Genomic DNA, 18,049 nt, shown 5'->3' with positions numbered 1-18,049 from the left:
GCAGTCTTCTGTGGAAGAGAATACATACTTGCAGACAAGCTAGTTTGGGGAAAAAAACCTCAGTGCAGTGCATGTTCAAGCCTTGTGCCACAAAACTGTGCTTCCCATGGAGGGATGGCCACGTGCAGACCTCTGCTCCCTAACAGAAATACCATATTCAGGCTCTAGACTGTCTGGTGCCTGCCATCTTGTAACAGGAAAAGTGAATACATTTTATATATTCACAGTATAATTGAAAAGAAAAAAAAAAGTCAAAAAGGCAAAGCACATATTCTCTTACCAGCCTGAAACACTTCCAGATTTTGTTTCAGAGAGAGTAACTGATGAAAAAGCCATCTCCTCTAAATGATCTGTCAATGATCTGTCAAACTGTTCCCTTTGATTGGGGAATGCAGTGCAATCCAATGAAAGGTTTTCTGCACAACACAGAAAAGCATGCTAACGGTGCTACTACCTGCCAAATATTTGTGCTATCAGCTATAACTTCAGGCAAAGTTTTTAAATATCTGAGGGCATATTTCTGGATAATATTGCTGAGATTTTTTAATGCTATTTTTTTACATTAAAATGTGGGCACTGTTTTTTAATGCATTTTTTACTTGGCTTGGATTCTTTATCATAGAATTTGTCTTTATGAGAGAAACATTTCAAAGCTTGGAAACTGTAAAATAATATTCCTAGAAATGACAGTGTAAATAACTAAAAATGTGAGAGCATTTTGTTTTGAATGAAAGATCTGAATGTCACAAAATTCTGTGCAATCTGTTTTTCAAGGGTCAGCCCCCCCTATTAAATGGATTTTTAGCTGTTGTTCCATGGAGTATAAGCTTAATATCCAGCATATCCTATATAAGGGAACTTTTCAAAGTTGAAAAGTCGCCTTTTCAAGAGGATGAGCTCAATAATTTGTTCTTTTTTTCCTCTAACTGTGATGATCCTGCTTAAAAGCAAATGACTGACTTTCCATTTTGTAGCTTCTACTATGTGGGAGAAAATCCACTGTAATTAAATCTAATAAAAATCCTCTAATTCTCAATATAAACAATTCTCTCACATGCAATTCCCCTGAGTCTACATCACAGTCCAAGAAAAACAAAGAACAGGAGCTGTTTCTTACTTCTTTTTAAATATTTGATCATTATGGACAAACTTCTGCCCTGATTAAGAGTAGCTGAAAGCCTTGCTCAAAGTAATTATTTTTGAGACAGAAATTGGATTCCTGATTTTTCTCTCATTTGTAATGTTACTTTGCATAATGACTAAACTAGCATGTAATTTAGGCTGTGTAAACAAGACAATAGTTGTCTGAATTGTTCTACAACAACATGTAATGTTGTATTTCTCATTTTGTACTAGAAACAAAAGCACATAAATCCTACTTGACAGGATTTGAGATTGAAAGTGCACTGGCAAAAGAAGAGCTATGTGCCTTATTAAACAAATGTACCCATACTGAGGAGACAGCTTACAAGTACGAATTATAGCAATATTAATAATGATTTGCAGTGATACAGTACTAATTCCAAGGGCATTGCAACTTCTAACCCCATTTAGAGTTTGGGTTAATGGAGTGTGTTGACAAAACCCCTCATCCAACAGTATATTGTGAACCAGAGAGAGCTTTGGGTACATTCCCAGCCCTTTAGCTACCTGTGGGATCATGCTGCTTTCCTTGTGCATAGGAGCTTGGAGACTATGCCACCAGAGAGCACTGTGCTATTTCTGCATGGATTCCTTACCTGTCTCTGTGTTTAAGGACGTATTTTATTTTGGTTTTTTCTATAATACAGTAGAACTCAAGTGGTTGTTGTGATCCTACTGGAATTCCCAAATATTTTGCTGTCATTGTCCTATGTGCACTCTGTGTGCAGCCCTTCCCTGGCCTGACTAACCTCATCTGTGACCTTCACCCTACTGTTATGAATGATGTTCTATTTTTCCAATATATCGAGCAACAAGATTAAATGTAGCAGCAAATTTTTAATAGTAACAATTATAAATTTATACATTTAAAGTACTGGAGATGAATACAATCAAAGTATTGGAGATTAATACAATCAAAGTATTGAATACATATATTTTAGGATAAGTAAAATTTGGCAGTAAGTAATTTAGTATAATTGAGGTTCATATAAAGCAAAACCGACCAGGGATACAGGGAGAGACTCGCCTCTCCTCATGTACCAAAGCATCCAGGCTAACAATCCCACTTACATACTGTAAGCTACAGAAGTTTCTAGAAAACTCCTCCCAGTTTCTATTCCTAAAATCCTCATCACTATGTTGTACAGCACATGCTCTACTAATGGGTTACGGGGTCTCTCATCCTTTTGAGGGTCTTATTTCCGGTGAAAGCTCGTTGTCTTCCTCAGTGACCGAGGTGTGACCTGCAGGTAGCACATGCACACTCTGTGACTGAGCAGATGTTTTCCATAACAAGACTTTCATTGAGTCCCATGCTTGGAATCATCCCATTTTGGCCCATTTCAAAGTCGAAACTTTCTATTTCTAGATGCTGCTTGTCAGACCTACGTCCTTTTACTATTCCCTTCCAACATCCTTCTTTGACTTTCAACATCTGGAAGATGTCCTTTGTCCTGCCTCAGCCATCTCCCCCCTCACTCTGTAACAATTGTCTTCTATTGATCTAAATACAATTTTGCTAATATAGTTACAATTTAATTAGCACAAATCACATTTATCACACTACCTATGGCCCAGAAATCTCTTTTAAGCTCAGACCCAGTCCTGGGGTCCTTTGTGACAGTGATGTTGTAGAGGTGCTGGCCTGCACTCTTGTCTCCTGGGTGGACTTGAGACCTGTGCTGTGATTGTCTGGGGCAGCCCCTCCTCAGAGCAGCCAGTCCTCTATGCACCTTGACATTCCTTAACTGGTCCATGACCTGGAATACCTGCTACTGAAAATAGATTGTGACATATGGCTACCAAACGATCTTGTTTCTGCTATTCCTGACATATTTACCAGGAAAGCATACTGTATTTCACTTTTTTTAAAAAATAGTGTAATTCTATGTTGCAGTAGGTTAAAATCTGTGTCAGAGAATAATAAATGGCAATAAATGGCTTATTTAATGGGAAAATGTTTTGCTTAATGTCAACTTGTTTTCTCTGAAATTTCCTCTGACCTTCTGAATTTCTAGCATTGTCATTGTGGACTGGATTCTTGTATAAAGTACTTTTGAACTGGAAAAGAAATCCATCCTCCTTAATTACAATGCAATTAAAAAGCTAGATTAATTTATAATATTGGAAAACAGCAACCTTATCTCCAAACAGAGCTCAAACAGAGCTTTTTCATTTTTGTTGAAATGTTCTTCAGATCAAAATAAAACCTTAATATTTCTAAGTTTAGACACAGAAATGAGTAAAGGATATTTAATCATTTAATAGGATATATAATAAATGTTCTTTAGCCATTGCAGCAGAAAGGTTAGGAAACTATTCATTAATTACTTTTGCAGCTTGTTATTATTAGCATCATTTTAGAAGTCTCACAGTAGTCCTGTCAGTACCCTTATAGAGGTGTGTAATAAAGCCAGCCACATAACTATCCCAACAGAATAAATGTCAAATATATGGCTGTAGGAGTTTCTAGACAAGGAGAAAATCTCCTGAATTAAAATTACTTCAGTGGAAGCTGTCCCCATGAATAAGCTGTTCAGCCCTGCTTACAGGAGGAAATGTTGAGGCATTCAGAACAGAATTCCAAACCAGTCTCCAAGCAGGAGTTCTTTAGTGGTTTTCCACAGCACCTGCCTTTCTTCTTACTTGTGTGGCATTGCTGAAACTGCTGCAAGAACTGGGATAGACTTTGATGGTGTGTATTTAAGTAAGTAATGCACTGTGGTAGGTGTCAAATTAGCTCTGTTGTTATTAAAGCATTTGTTTTCTTGCTCTGTAACTGTGGGCAAGTCATCTTACTTGGGCGTGCCTCTGTTGCTTCCCAACCTATTATGATCTCTGTAAAAAAAAGAAAAAGAAAAAAAAGGAACAACCAAAAACTGCTTAAGCCGTCACCTAGTTTATTTTCTGGAGAACTGGGGAATCTTAGGTGATAGTGAAATGCTTTAAGCTGTTTGTTTTGCTGACAGGCTGACTTGCTATTTCATCTCTGATACTGTTCTAATTTTCTCTCAGAGTCATCTTCCCCATCATTTTGGCATTATTTTTCCAAGCCACCTGGATGTATATAAATCTTATGACCATCCCTGTCAGTCCCTGATCTTTCTTCCCAGGCTAATAGTGTCATTGTGAGATTGAAACTTTTGTTATTGCTAATCCCCAAATTCTTTCAGCAGCAGTTTCTAAGGAGAAAACACAAAAGCTGTTTTTCATCTTGGTGTTTTATTTTTTGTTAATATATGACAAAACAGGTTTATTATCAATCAGACAGGCAGCATGTAGCATTGCTAACCATAAAAACACTTCGTTAGTCTTGACCTCTTATATGCTGGTGAATAAAAAGCTCCTTTTCCTCAAACTGTGTCTGATTTAGATTAACAATACAGTGAAGAGGAGTTTAGAACCTGCTAGGGACTTGTCTTGGCTATGGGCAAAAGAAAGGAAGAGCTGACAGAACTAGAGTTGCACTTTTCTGCTCCTTACTATCAACTTGCAAATAGAAAGGGCTGAGAAAAAAAGGAAGGTCTTGGCAGTGGGGATTTAAAGCTCTTCTGTTTCACCACTCACTGGCACATTGACTGCAGTCTGGTACTCTGAGAAGTCGCCTGAAGGCATCCAAGGTATTGGGGTTCTGTTGAAGGAGGGTCTCTTGCTGAAGTTTTGATTATATATCATGAGAGATTCTGGGAGCAAAGGGCAGATATCAAACTGAGGCACTTTGAAGGTCATCCGTTTGGCTGCTTTTTCATAACCCCCGTAAGGCATGGCAGTCCTGGCATAGGGGAATACATGGAGTTAGCAAACAGAGCATAGGTGAACAACAGGATTTGTAAAATAAATAGTCTAAGTTATCAGGATTCTGAATTTTGCTACTATTGCAGTTGACTGGCCAACAAATCCTTCATGAGAACATAGATGTATCCCTTACCTATGTACTAAAAATTATATAAACATGCACATATGCTGCTGTGCACTTCCTTCACCCTTGTTGCATCAATCTCCATCAAGCCATACACCTCTCACACCTGTTAGTATTCTGCACATGTAGCAGGCAGAGGCTGCATTATTGCAGAAATGAGTGGGATGTGGGTTTGCCCTTGGTACTGATGTCCTGAGGCTATGGAGGCGGGTGGAAAAATTGTATAGAGAGGTTAAGAAAAAATTGTTGCTGCCCTAGAAATATTTATAAAACTTTCAGTGCTTATCAGAAACAGCAGCAACATCCTGATTTGTATATGAAGTGCTGTGAAGTATATGGCTGCTGGTCATAAGTATTTTTCCTGACCTCTTGAACTTCAAAGGGTTGCAGTAAAAAACAGTGGCAAGCTACATCTCCTGGTCAAATGGGAAGAGAAAGGAAGGCCAATAGGACTAAAGTCCTCTTATCCAACTGCATAGGTTTTCTGTGCATAATCTGAGTTAAAATCTCTAGCTCTTAATATATTTTGTCTTTATAGTCTTCCAATCATCCACTGGACACTGTGCTAAACAAAAGGACATGGAACTACAACTTCTTTACAGTGCACAAGAGAGGAGGGCCACGGTCAGCATTGTTGTGTTTTCTCTTGCTAAATGAACTCATTGAATGTCTAAGAAGACTTACCGGTTAAAAGACTTGTAATGGGGGAAATCAGGTTTGGGGCTGTATGACAGTAAGTCCGTGGAGAACTGACTTTTGTCCTCAGGACTGATACCCATCGCTCGTTCCCAAGGGGAAATATAGGTTTTAAATATTGTAACTTTTTTGCCTCCTGACTTTCCATCTGTAAACAGAGGAAGGTAAAGCAGTCTAGTTAGATGGCATTCTGACTGTGCATTGTGCTTCTGTATTCTGCTACTGAAGTTGAGGCACCAGCTTTGTTTCCAGATTCTGTAATTCCTACATTAATACAAACTTTTATGGTTAGATGTCTGATTTTAAAAGACAATCATAAAACACTTCTGTCCTTATCCACAAAAGCAGATAGTACCATAGTCTAAGGGCCACTCATCCAGAAATTTGCATTAAAGCATATATTTGAAAGCTAGTTTTTCGTTCTTCTTCTTGGTTGCTCATATAGAAAGAACCAAAGTCCTCACCTCATTATCTCTTCCACTAATGGGGGGAGAGCTTTATGTGAGGAAAGAAGCTATATAATTCCTTAATTTACTTTTATTTATTTTCTGTCAGATCATAGCAGACATGACATGGCATTTTCTTTGTGATTACATGAACAGACATTCATCTTTTTATCCTTCTGAATTGGAATGTTAGAGACAAGTCTGTCTCAATCACCTCAGGATGGCTAAAAGCAGTTTGAAAATATTATGTGGTATCTCACTGGAAGTTAAAATCCTATCAGTGACTAGAGCTGCATTTTGTTGTAAAGTCAGATGCTTGATTGCTAGAAATTTTAGATTAGCTTCCAGCTGCTCCATTAAGCAAATGAATTTAGACAAGGGATTTCATTCTGCATTTGCCTTGCCTTGCCTTGCCTTCCCTTCCCCCAGCTGTGTATAATACCACCTTGCTAGTAAGAGCATAAGTTTTGTACTGATATGTAGCAAACTTAAAATATTTTCATCCTTCATAAACCTTAAAACTGCTGAGCAAGGACATCTGCTTAGCTTGATTAGGACAGATGAGAATAATAGGCTAATGGAGAGAGATATTCTGGTGCTTTCAGGTGCTACATTTTGTGTAGTAAACAAATTCTTATGAAGCAGGTGGCAAAGAATGAACACTATTATCTGAATCTTTCTTCTTTATCACGCCTCCTTTATTTGTTTTGCTTATTTCAAACCATGCCAAGTCTTGGGGTTTCCTGCTTTCAGGGAATTGCAGACATTTACAAGAATCTAATTTTCATTAAAAAAACCAAACCAAACCAAAACAAAACAAAAAACTAAAACCCCCAACTACTCCCCTCTTGCTTTGTTAAGTATTTAAACTGAGCAGTTTACCAGCAAATTGATTGCTAGGGTTGAAACATAAAAGCAGCTGGGATCTGTCTCTGCAGGGAAAGCTATAGTATGATATTAATCCTCCTTCTCCCTGCACAGAGGATAACAATGAAGAAAAATCTCCTATAAGAAGACTATAAGAGTCTATACAAATTGCTTTTTCACAGGAAATTTTTATATAAAATGATTTTTATATAAAATGCACATTATTCCAGAAGATAAATGAAAAAAACTTGAATTTTTACAAATTATTCATTTGGTTACTCAAGGCAGTTATTACTGGTTCCCAAGAAAATTTGGTTTCTTTGTGAAAACCTATAGGGACTATTAAAGTTATGATTTCATCTGCTGATTCCTATACTAGGTATATGTTTCTAGAGACTTCTGGCCAAACTAAACAGAAGATAAAATCAGGCAAAGACTAAATTGAATTAAAACTACTTTTACTCATAAAGATATTGCCTCAGTGGCCCAGTGGTGGTTAACAGATAACTTTTAGAAATATTGCTGTTCCTTTCTGAGGATTATCCAAAAAGTGTTCTTTGCTTAAGTAGAAGCTTTGATTTGAAATCAGGGCTCAACTATTCAGGTCGGATACTCAGATCAGACTTCTGATCTAAAGAGTTAATACCACTCTCTCCAGTAGTGGTCAGTGTGAAACCCTTGAAAGGAAGGAGTGCCACGCTGGCATGGCATAGCTGTACTGGCCTACTGCTCTATCAGCCTCAGGAGCTCAGCAGAGAAGTTTCCTGTAATTTCTGTGGTCCAGTCAAGGAAGGTCTTTCTGCCTCCTGCCTGTGGCTGAGCAACATAGAAGCACACAAACAAAACCATCAAGCTAAAAGCAGTTCAGCTCTTCTAGAATTTACACTGGAATTCTGTTTGGAAGAATCCAGTTATTAGATTAATTTGCTTATCCTTAAGAGTAGGCTTGGCATGTGGTCTGATAGCTTTAGTTTCTTGTTCTTGCAGAGGAATACTTGCCTTTATCAGTACCATCGCCTCCTTCTCCAGCACTTCCAGCTGATTTCCCTGCATGCTCGCCTTCACCGTCTCTAGCGCCTCCTCTGCTCCCGGGCCTGGGAGGGACGCCGGGATGCTGCTGTGTTCCAGAGCCGTGCTGCCCAGCTGCCACTCCTCCTACCATCCGCCCATGGGCATAGCCCTGAGCATCGTCCCCGTAATGCCCTCCTGGTGGGATGAACTTCTGAAAGTGATCCTAGGGGAGGAGAAAAGAGAGTGGTTGAATCTCTGATACAGGATATGGGCTATTCGTGTTTGCAGGGTTGGGTCCCAGAATGTGGACTCCTGATTCTCTATGATCTGGCCAGTTCTGTGTCTCTCTTACAAAGGCAGTGGCAGAGTGAGTTATTCCCTGTTTTTTTTTCAGTTTAGCAGCTGTTCTGGAACTGCAGAAGTGGCAATGGAAGCACACATACTCCATAGTAATTTTATGTCATCAGGGTGTTTTTGTCCCCAACAATGATGACTGTGAAATAGAGGAGGAGGGAAAGGAAATTTAGCTTTTGCCAGAGCAGGTAAAAGTCCAGAGATAACGTTGGCTAACCTGTGGGAAAGCAAGCTGGGCAAGAAGAAGGAAGTGTCAAAGTTAACATAACCCCAGCTGGATTACAGTGTAGGAATTACATGTTACTGGCCACCAGAACAGCAGGGTATCTGTGACAACATAAAAGCTAGGGAGATGTCTGCCTTTTTGCCTGTTTTCTGTATATATGAAGGTCTTCTTGGCGAGGAGTATTTACATGCTGAGAAAAACTGAAGAGATAGCAGCCTGAGAAAACAGAAAATACTTCTTGAAGGGGCGAAATTGACAAAAAGGAAGAATTTTGTTTGTAGCAGTATCTGAATTAGCAAACCAAATCTTACCAGTGATAGGGTCAGAAAAAAAGAAAATTACATCCGTCAGAAAAATTAAGCTGGTCTATTTTGCAGACTTTCTCTTGTCCAGGCTAGAAGGCACAATCTCTGCAGTATGTAGTAAAAGAGCAAACAATCCATGCAGGATTTATAGACCTTGTGGTGTACATTTTGGCACAATATCCTGTCTTTTCATACAGAAACTTTAATAAATGCTTGTGTGAAATAGAAACTGATATAGTATGTTCAGAAAAATATTTTACATATTGGTCGTAAGTGGCATCAATATTTGACCCTATCAGACTTAAAAAAGTATCTCTTGTGTAGTACAACCCACACAGCTATATAATACAAGTAACCTGGGTTATATATCACATATAGTCTTTCCTGTTGGATTAGGAGATTGGCTATTAGATGCACAAAGATGCAACAAATACACGTGAATGACATTGAATGAATCTGTGGTTCCTCATGCTGCGATTATACCTGTATAAATTAACCTCAGGCAGCTTTAGAGATGGCTCTCAAAGGGTTAAGGCTTTCTCAGGGCTCTTACACCTAGCACAGTTTAGCAAAAAGAAGCTTTCCAGGCTGTAAACAGGCTTCCAATGCCAGCTGTTCAGTCAGCTAAAAATAGTCAAGAAGTGAAAACCCCACAAGGCTCAAGGCAGAATTAGCTAACCCTCTGCTCCCTGTGTCTCCCACAACAGTGTCCAGGGTTTCACAGCAGGTCACCAGGCTGCAGCCCAGGCAGGCAGCCAGTTGCAGGCTGAAGTGGCAGAGCTGGTGCCCTCAGGGCCTTTAGGGACTGTCTGTCCTTCTCCTAGCTGCAGGGAATTCCCTTTTTAGGAACAGAGGAGATAATGTTCCCGTGAATGTCAGGAAGCACTGAGAGGGGAGAGGATTGTGAGCATTAAGCTGTACACAGGAGCTAACAGGGAAATCTGCTCAATTATGCGTGGCAGCTATGTAGCTGTAAAAAGGCAAACTGAAAAAGAGTATTTTGAGGGCTAGGGGTCAGAATGAGGTTATTTTCAAACTGTTAATATATATGCAAGGGTAATGTTTCTACTGATTTGCTCACTACTTTCAAACCAGAATTTGCATCTGTTTTCCTTCAAGTTTCACCCATGCTATGTGCCCTTTCTGAGAATTAAATTATTATTTTTCCTTTCCTGTGGTTACTTACATGCCTCTCCTGCCACAGAAAAAAAAGTCACAAAGCATCAGCATAACATGAGCTGCAGTAAATGGGCTGGTTTGTTTTTGCTCACTGCAGTATTTGATCTGACTAGGGAGGGGAATCATTATCATCTGGTGTTATTTTAAATTGCAGTATTATCACTAAGTAGGAATGAAGTTTCTCTGAAACAGAAGGTCTCTATCAGGAAAGCCACTCCTAAATCTTATTTAGCTGCAAATTAAATTAGTTTGGTTTGCCTTAAGCTAGTCCATGATTCTTCATGGGCTGCTGGGAAAACATCTGATCTGCTAAATGTAGGCAACTCCATTCAGATAGGAAAGACATGTTTTCCATCCAACACCCCAGTCTACTCACCTGCTAAAATAAAAATATAATTTTCTTTCGTTTTGGCCACTACAATTGTTTGTCTTAGCTCAAATTAACATAAGGCAAAGGGAAATGAATCTTTTTGAAAGAATTTCCAAGACGGTGGAGCTCAGGAATGACAGCCTCAAGCAGGAGTCTCACCATAGTCCAAGCTGCATAGATACAGGTTTTTTTCCAGCACTTAGAGCACACGTCTGGTCAGAGTCTTACAATGGAGTTTTAGAGTTTTTTAGAGCTCACACTTGAGGAGAATGCATGTTTTGGGCCACTGCTAACAGCATGTGGAACTTTTACATATATGCATATTCACACCATAAAACCAGCCTCTCAGTTAGTATTGATTGACCACGTTGGTGCGAGTTCCATGAGAGAAGTCCAGGAAAGTCAGCTGAGATGGCTGACAACCTTCTCCTGTTGGCTCTGGGGACAGATCACACAGCTCCTCCTGTCTGTGCATTGTTGGAGGTAGTGAGTATTAGTCCCTGGGCATCCCTAAATCCTCTCTAATAAGAGAGCACTTGTTTCAAGTTTGCGTGCTGGGTCCCCTGGGTTGGCTAAACAAATTGGGCTCATGCCTTTGAAGTCCTTAGTGCTAGCAAGTGCCTGCTCCTGCAGGCTGAGTGCTTAGATGGACAAATTCTGAATTCTCTAGAGCATGTGCCTAATAAAAACTAGATAATGAAAGACGATCCAACTAATGGAGCTGAGATCTCTATGTATCTCAAGGCCCTGACGTCACTGCAGGCAGTCCCCAGGAGAGACACTGTGTGCTCCCCTTCAGCTCCTTGCTGTGCCCTAAAGAAAATGATTGAGGCCACCAAATGTGTTTCTATTTCCACCTCACTGATAAAGAGCTCCCCAAATGTTTGATGCCTATGTAGTTACTAACACTTCTGAAGTTACTGGACTGTGCTGTCTCCGTGGCAGCCACTCAAATGCTCCTTAATGGTGGGATGGGAGATTTAAAATTCAAACACTTGGAGAGTCTCATAGAGTGCCTGCTGTTTTTATCAAAGCATGGGTCTCAGTCCTTCATATGGAATTGCATAGCCTTAAACTTGTGACTCACTTCTTAAGACAGGATGAAAATAAGAAGCTGTTGAAACATCTTACACTATTTTTTAAAAATTGCTACCCCAGGAGGCACAACAAGTTGAGCTCCTGCTTTCTATTTCCAGGTCCATTTCTTGACTTGCTGTTTAATCTGAGGCAAAATAATTTTTTGCCTCTGTGCCTGAATCTACCCATCTAAATAACAGGAATTTTTATCTAATGCTACCCAAAATTAGATATATCTTATTTGTATATTTTATATCATCTTTGCCACATTTTCTTCTTGGATGAAAGAAATTGTGTTTCAGAATTTTGGTCCAGAGTTTTCTCACAGTGCTTCAACAAATCGCTGTGGAAAATAAAAGGCTCTTTTTTTTCTGTTACTGTGCTTTTTCCACACCAGTCACATCTTCAATAGGAATGCATCTAACTCCATGTTCATTCTTACACAACTTTGGGTATACTGGAACTTCTAGGTCTTCTGCACCCATCTAGCTCCAGTGCAGCAAGGCTTATTTTATTGGAGAAACTACAGTCTCACCTGGCTTGCTCCACTGAGGTCATAACCTGAGACTTGTATCTTAGCCTGCAATTATCCTGTGATATTTTTTCAAGAGGCTTAACATTCCATGCAGAACAGAACTCCTAGAAAAAATTATTTTCCTAACATTTCCCCTTTAATCTTATCTCCATTGACCTTGATTGACATTCATCTGAGTACATTAAGGGCCATACAATGGCCTCAGTGCACGCTCCTGTAATAAACCAAGCAGCTGCATGATAACATCTATGTTTCTCCATCATTGCTTTCCTTCAGACACTGTATCATGCCTGGTTATTTATCATGTAAGATCTCTGAGGCAGGTTGGTTGTGTACTGCTGTCTGCTGTGAAGCATTGCTTTTGATTTGTAACATAATCACTTCCATTTTCTTCCTGCTATTTCTGCCTGCTCTGAGTTCCTGTCCAGCACCAAAAAGAGTACTGAGTAACTCCTGCCATTATCCAGAAGAGCAGTAATCCAATTCTTTTGACTTTTTAGATTTTGTTTCACAGTTGGCATCAGCTTCTTGACCTGAAGTCCAGCAGAAATTTCCAACACATTTCAGTTTTCATACAAGCTTTGTCATGATTGGAAGCTGCATGGTAAGTGTAAGAAAGCACCAAGGTGGGGATTTTGGTTGTGGGTTGGTGTGGTTTTTGAGGTACTACTGCTCATAATTGTCTATTTAGATATATCACCTTCCTAATTGTTTTAATTTAATATCTGATAATAAAACACAAAAGGTAAGGGGGGGGAAAAGGAAGGTCTCCTACATGTGACCCAAATCAAGCCACAGGTTTTGACTAGCAGAAGGACTATATTTAAGGATTCTTACTGGAAGAAAGACAGAGTAATGGCAACATCCCAGACACCTAACTATGGCTTTGTTTTCAGTGTCCCCTTAATGCCTGGCAGCAAGGTGTTAGAAAGTTTCCACTTGATGACAGCAAGGTCTTACACTGAGGTTCAGAAGCAGAGGTGGGATCTGAAAAGGAGTTAGGGCAGTAATGAGTGAGGCTGGAGAGCTAAGAAATATTGTTTCGCATGATCTTAATGTGTTTGAGGCCAAACAAATTCAGCATTATGAAGAATAGGTCTGTGAACTGCTGATCTATTAACTGCTGAACAGTGAAGTGGGATTTAGGAGATCCAAAGACAAGACTGAGACCCTATCTGTGATTTTGGGTGACTCATTCATCTACTCCATACTTCAGTTTCACTGTTAAAAAATGCATGTAGTGATTTCCCTCGTTCTCTAGTTGGCCAGATGATACAGTAATGAGCACATAGCAAGATAGGATTTCATCATGGTCTTTAGTCAGTAATAAATTATATCTTGCAGCTCCACAATAAGTTGAAAATATCCTCAGAGACATGGAGAGAATCACAGTTCCTATGGGTGGTACAGCCTGGGATGAGGAGAAGAAATCCTACATCTGATTTACTAGACAGGGTTCAGAAAAACCCAGCTTTTCCAGCACAGCACCAAACAAGGAGGATGTTGCCCAAATTCTCTGTTTGGCAGGATCTGGGTGTCAAACTCACCCCCCCACACACACCTTCCACTTGTACTGTGTATTTGCAAGCAAAGAGAGACACAGTATTGAAAACAGCTCCACAGTAGGCAGTGCATTTCAATTTACTCATGTTGGGAATGGTCAGTCCTTTTGACTGGGGGTTTAGCTACCATTTGCCTTTAACTGGATGGGTAGAGCTGCAGCAGTGACAGAGTGACAGGTTTTCACTTTTGCATGCAGCTGTCTGACATTCATGTAGACACAATATATATGTTTCCTCTGCTACAAGTAAGGAGAGTAATCTGATTGTCCAGTGTGGATTTTTGGCTGGAGGAAAAGGAGGAGGAGAGAAGCAGAAGGGTGGGTCAATGACACATGACTGATGAGATCTTCTCCCTTGTGTGGAAGGTTTATGGCTACAGCACAGGCTATTCTGGAACCCCTTATATGGTTTGGATTTATTTTTAATAACCTTTCTCTTTGTGTGTTTTTTTATATTACATTATCTTGCTTGTAAACTTCTGTGGTGGGAAAGAAACAATCCATACTCCATCCCAGACCTGCCTTGCGCTGCTTTCTTAAGTGTGTCCTGAGAACATTTTAAGACAAGACAGTTAAGAAATCTATTATACAAAAGCAGAAAACACACCACCAGCTTCAAATTCTGATCTGTCCCACTGCCTAAGACACGAGAACTTCTTCGGGATGGGGAGCAAAGGACATGGAAGTTAATTGGGAGGGGTAAGTAACTGGATGTAGCAGTAGGACTTCTTACTCCGCCATTATGTTCCTCACACGGTTATCTTTTGTTTAAGCTTTCTTTTCTGCATCTGCCTTTGAGCAGATAGAGGAGCAAGAAAGGAAAAGAAAATAAATCTAATCAGATACTGCAATCAAAAGGGCTTTTTGATGAAAGTTATTTGGTGCTAAGGTCAGGCGCTGTCCTGATGGCTACAGTTCTGTTGCCTTTACCTGCTCAAGAGCACGCAGTTCTCTGAGACAATGACTCAATTGCTGCGATTGCTCAGCTTTTCTTCATGGTCTGACTGCAGCAAAGCTGCTCACTGGTGCTGCCTGCGGTGATGAGAATGGTTACCTGCAAAGGCAGTGGATGCAACCAGCGAGCACGTGGAGCAGTCAGAAAACAGTGACAATTCTGTTTTGATCTTGCTAAACTGACCCCAAGCGAGGGCTGCAGGGCAGACCAAAGTCTTCCTGCACTGACCCATGGAGTTCTGTTAGCTGTACCATGGATGTGGAGGGAAGACCTATAAGTGGATCACGGAGGATTTTAAGCAGAATGCCGGCTGCTGTTTGGAGACCATGACATGGTTCTTCTACAGCAAATCCATAAAGAAAATCCTAGGCTTTTTAGAGTCTTTTCTAACCCCCAACTACCTTTCTCCATGGCACAGGATCTTACCAGTCAAGCTAAAAAGCCCTGGGAGCAGATGTGTTCTTACAAAAGAGAGAGAGATTCACTACAGAAAGGGTATGGAGTGAAAGTCAGGCACAAATGAATAAACGAAGTGGGAAAAAGAGCTAACAAGAGAGAAGCAATTGTCATCCGTGTGACTAACATGTGTAATGTTAGTCACGGAGCAGCTGTGCATGTCCAGTCTTGAGTCAGTTTGTCACAACTTATTTGTTTTCGATTGTTCTAATTGGACATTCTTTAGTGATGCCCTCAAATTTTTGAGACTTTGGACTTTAGCCATTTTATTCTATCACTTCATTAGTTTCCCAGTCCTCACTGCAGAAGATTCCATATGAACTTGGTCCTCAGATGTTTAGCAGCTGCCCAAAGTTTAACATCATGAGATATGCTTGCTATATCTCTGGTCTGTCATCCCTCATCTGTAATCTTATTGTTGCAATTTAGATTTTTTTTTTCAGGCATCTTTCCACATTCTGATTTTTAAGTTGTCATTTTTAGAAATGAACCACAGATATTTTCTTATTACTGTTTTTGAAGACATCAGAGTGCTAAAAGATAGTGTGTTTTTGTTTGGCAAAACATTTTCTTCAGCTTAACTTTTATTGTTTTCCTTGAGTTTCCTTAGACTAGAAAAGAGATGCCATAAAGGGATAAAATATCACCAAACCAACTTTAAAGAACATCAGAAGATGAGGTGGTACATCAAAATGCATAAGAACCTTAAACATTATCTGTTTGGTTTACTGAATTCTGATAATCATGTGAATAGAGAGTTTCATTTGTAAAAGTTTAGGTGTCTTCAAAAGACTTTACACCTGCAGCTGTAGAAAGAAGTTTAAATAACAGTACTAACACAAGGAAAAGGGAAAAGGAAAAGAATGTCTGTATTTATACACCATATCTGAAAGAAAAATGTTTTAGAAGAAAACGAACTGGGCTTATAGCAAATTAACTGAAAATATTTCAGTCAGGTTAGAGGTTTCACTTGTGGAACTTGCAGATATTAGCAGAGGACTCTGTCCAGCAGAAAGCATAAGAGTATCCTAGACTAAAAATAGAACTGCATCTACTGGAGCTGAAGTCAGATCTGGATGGATCATTGCCATCATGCAAAGAAGAAATGGAATGGGTACAAAACCAATTAGCCCTGCCCTGTGGTCTGAACACCTGCCAAACATGCAGCCTTCCTTCATCACTCAGAACTCAATTTTGTCATGCTTCTGTACGTGTAATACCAAATATTTGCCAGAGGAAACTAATGCTCCTGCCAAAAGGAAATAAAATTTGTGTATTTATGTAATTTTGTTTTCTTCCTTCACTTCTTTGCTGGTAGACCCTCCCTAGCCCCCACCCACACACATTAAAACAGACGAGAGCTTGAGCACACTCTTTTCCTGTTTTCCCTCTGTGTATGGAGTAACATTGTAATCTTAATCTTCAACTTACCACAGAATTGTCGGTGAAGGCATCAGGGTTATTCTCATAAATGAACTTCTCCACTCTCAGCTGACGTAATTTGAACATCTTAGATCCTTTGTTAGTGAGGAGAGAAAGCTCTTCTAGCATCACATCTCTGGGGATGCTGATCTTCTTCCCCAGGTTCAGCTTGGACACCTCTTGTGGCATAGCTACAAAACATATACAGTGGGGCACTTTAGGAAGTACTCTGGTCCATGTCTCTTGTCTATTGCTTCCTAGCATCGCTAAGGACTTCAAAGCACCCAAATTATCTTCTAAAGTAAGATTTTAGAAAATTATCTATGCACTAAGTTTTTACATTGATGACACTTTGGATATAGGTGTTTGGGATTTACTCTGGATTGCAATCAAGGCAAACCTGCAGGGAGAAGTTGCATGGGGTGGAGCTAGATGGGTCTATCACACTTCTGAAGCATCTCAGTCAGTGCAGCAGGATTTCTTGTTACTGCTTCAAATGACTACTTTACCAAACCTCTAAATCCTTCCTCATGCTGTCAAAAGTAAAGAAAAGGTAAGGACATCACAGTTATTTAAAAGTTACCCTGCCCAATACATACATACTCTGTAGAAAGAAAAATGTTCCAGGTTATATTCTTCCTGCTCTATTAACTTCTCTAAGAGACTTTATCTTTTTCAGCTAATGATCGCTGGAATCAAACTCTCTCATACAGAGAGAAAACAGTATGAGACAAAGATTATAAGAGAGAGAACAACATAAAATATATCTAGACACTGCAATATTGACACCTCTAAAAGATCATGTTTTCTGTCCATTTACACTGGTGTGCATCCGAATTAATGCTGCAGGAGAATACAAGTTTACAGAGTGCAATCTAGGTCGACTTTTGACCTGAGTGTGTGCAATGCTTTTCAGATGAAAGATAGAAAATGTGACGTGGTTGAAGGCTGGGCTTCAGTAAAATTTGTGGCTCTGCCTCCTGGTATGTTCACTGCATGTCTTGCTTTGGGAGTTCAGTCAGACAAGGTGTGAAATTTTAAAGGCCGAAATTCAGGTTGAAATCCAAACAATTCTTACATGTGCAATTTTGCATATCTTACCTTCATGTGTCAGCTTCCCAATGAGTTTAGTGGACTTTTTCCTTTTAACAGGAGCAGGAGTCCCTGCAAGGGGCATTCCCACAAAGAGTTCTCTGCTTTGCTCTAAACACACAAGGAAATGGAGAATGAAATGTATTTTTTGCCTCTCTTTTAGTTGCCATCTACAGGTAAAAGATACACAGCCTTCATTTCACACCCAGGTTCTTTTCTATCCCTTCCCCATGATGGAGCTAGTGGAAGGTATCATCCTATACAGGATATCATCAGCAGACCATTCTGGGGTTCTCTGGAGACTCAGCATTCTGGCAAAATAGTAGCAATGGTAGCAGATCCCAGCAGAAGCATTGCCAAAGTGCTGTATAGCACTGTCATCCAAAAGAGGCCATTTAATTGCAGTAAGGCAACTCTCCTAGAGTCCACATGTGC

At 39.8% G+C, this 18,049-nt stretch overlaps 1 protein-coding gene across 1 annotated transcript; it reads right to left on the bottom strand.

Moving 5' to 3' along the window:
• Nucleotides 1-4,364: 4,364 nt before the first annotated feature.
• MYOZ1 (myozenin 1) lies at nucleotides 4,365-17,699 on the bottom strand. The gene is made up of 5 exons (XM_014879846.2): nucleotides 17,624-17,699; nucleotides 16,532-16,713; nucleotides 8,071-8,305; nucleotides 5,747-5,906; nucleotides 4,365-4,915 (listed from the first exon to the last, which is right to left on the bottom strand). The coding sequence occupies exons 1-5, from the start codon at nucleotides 17,697-17,699 to the stop codon at nucleotides 4,684-4,686; spliced, it is 885 nt and encodes a 294-aa protein (XP_014735332.1). The 3' UTR covers nucleotides 4,365-4,683.
• Between the last annotated feature and the right edge of the window lie 350 nt (nucleotides 17,700-18,049).

Source organism: Sturnus vulgaris, chromosome 8 (genome assembly GCF_052056855.1).
Source record: "Sturnus vulgaris isolate bStuVul1 chromosome 8, bStuVul1.hap1, whole genome shotgun sequence".
In the NCBI taxonomy this organism is placed as follows: Eukaryota; Metazoa; Chordata; class Aves; order Passeriformes; family Sturnidae; genus Sturnus; species Sturnus vulgaris.
Note: the sequence above shows the minus strand (reverse complement) of the source record. Positions and strands in the feature narration are given on the sequence as shown.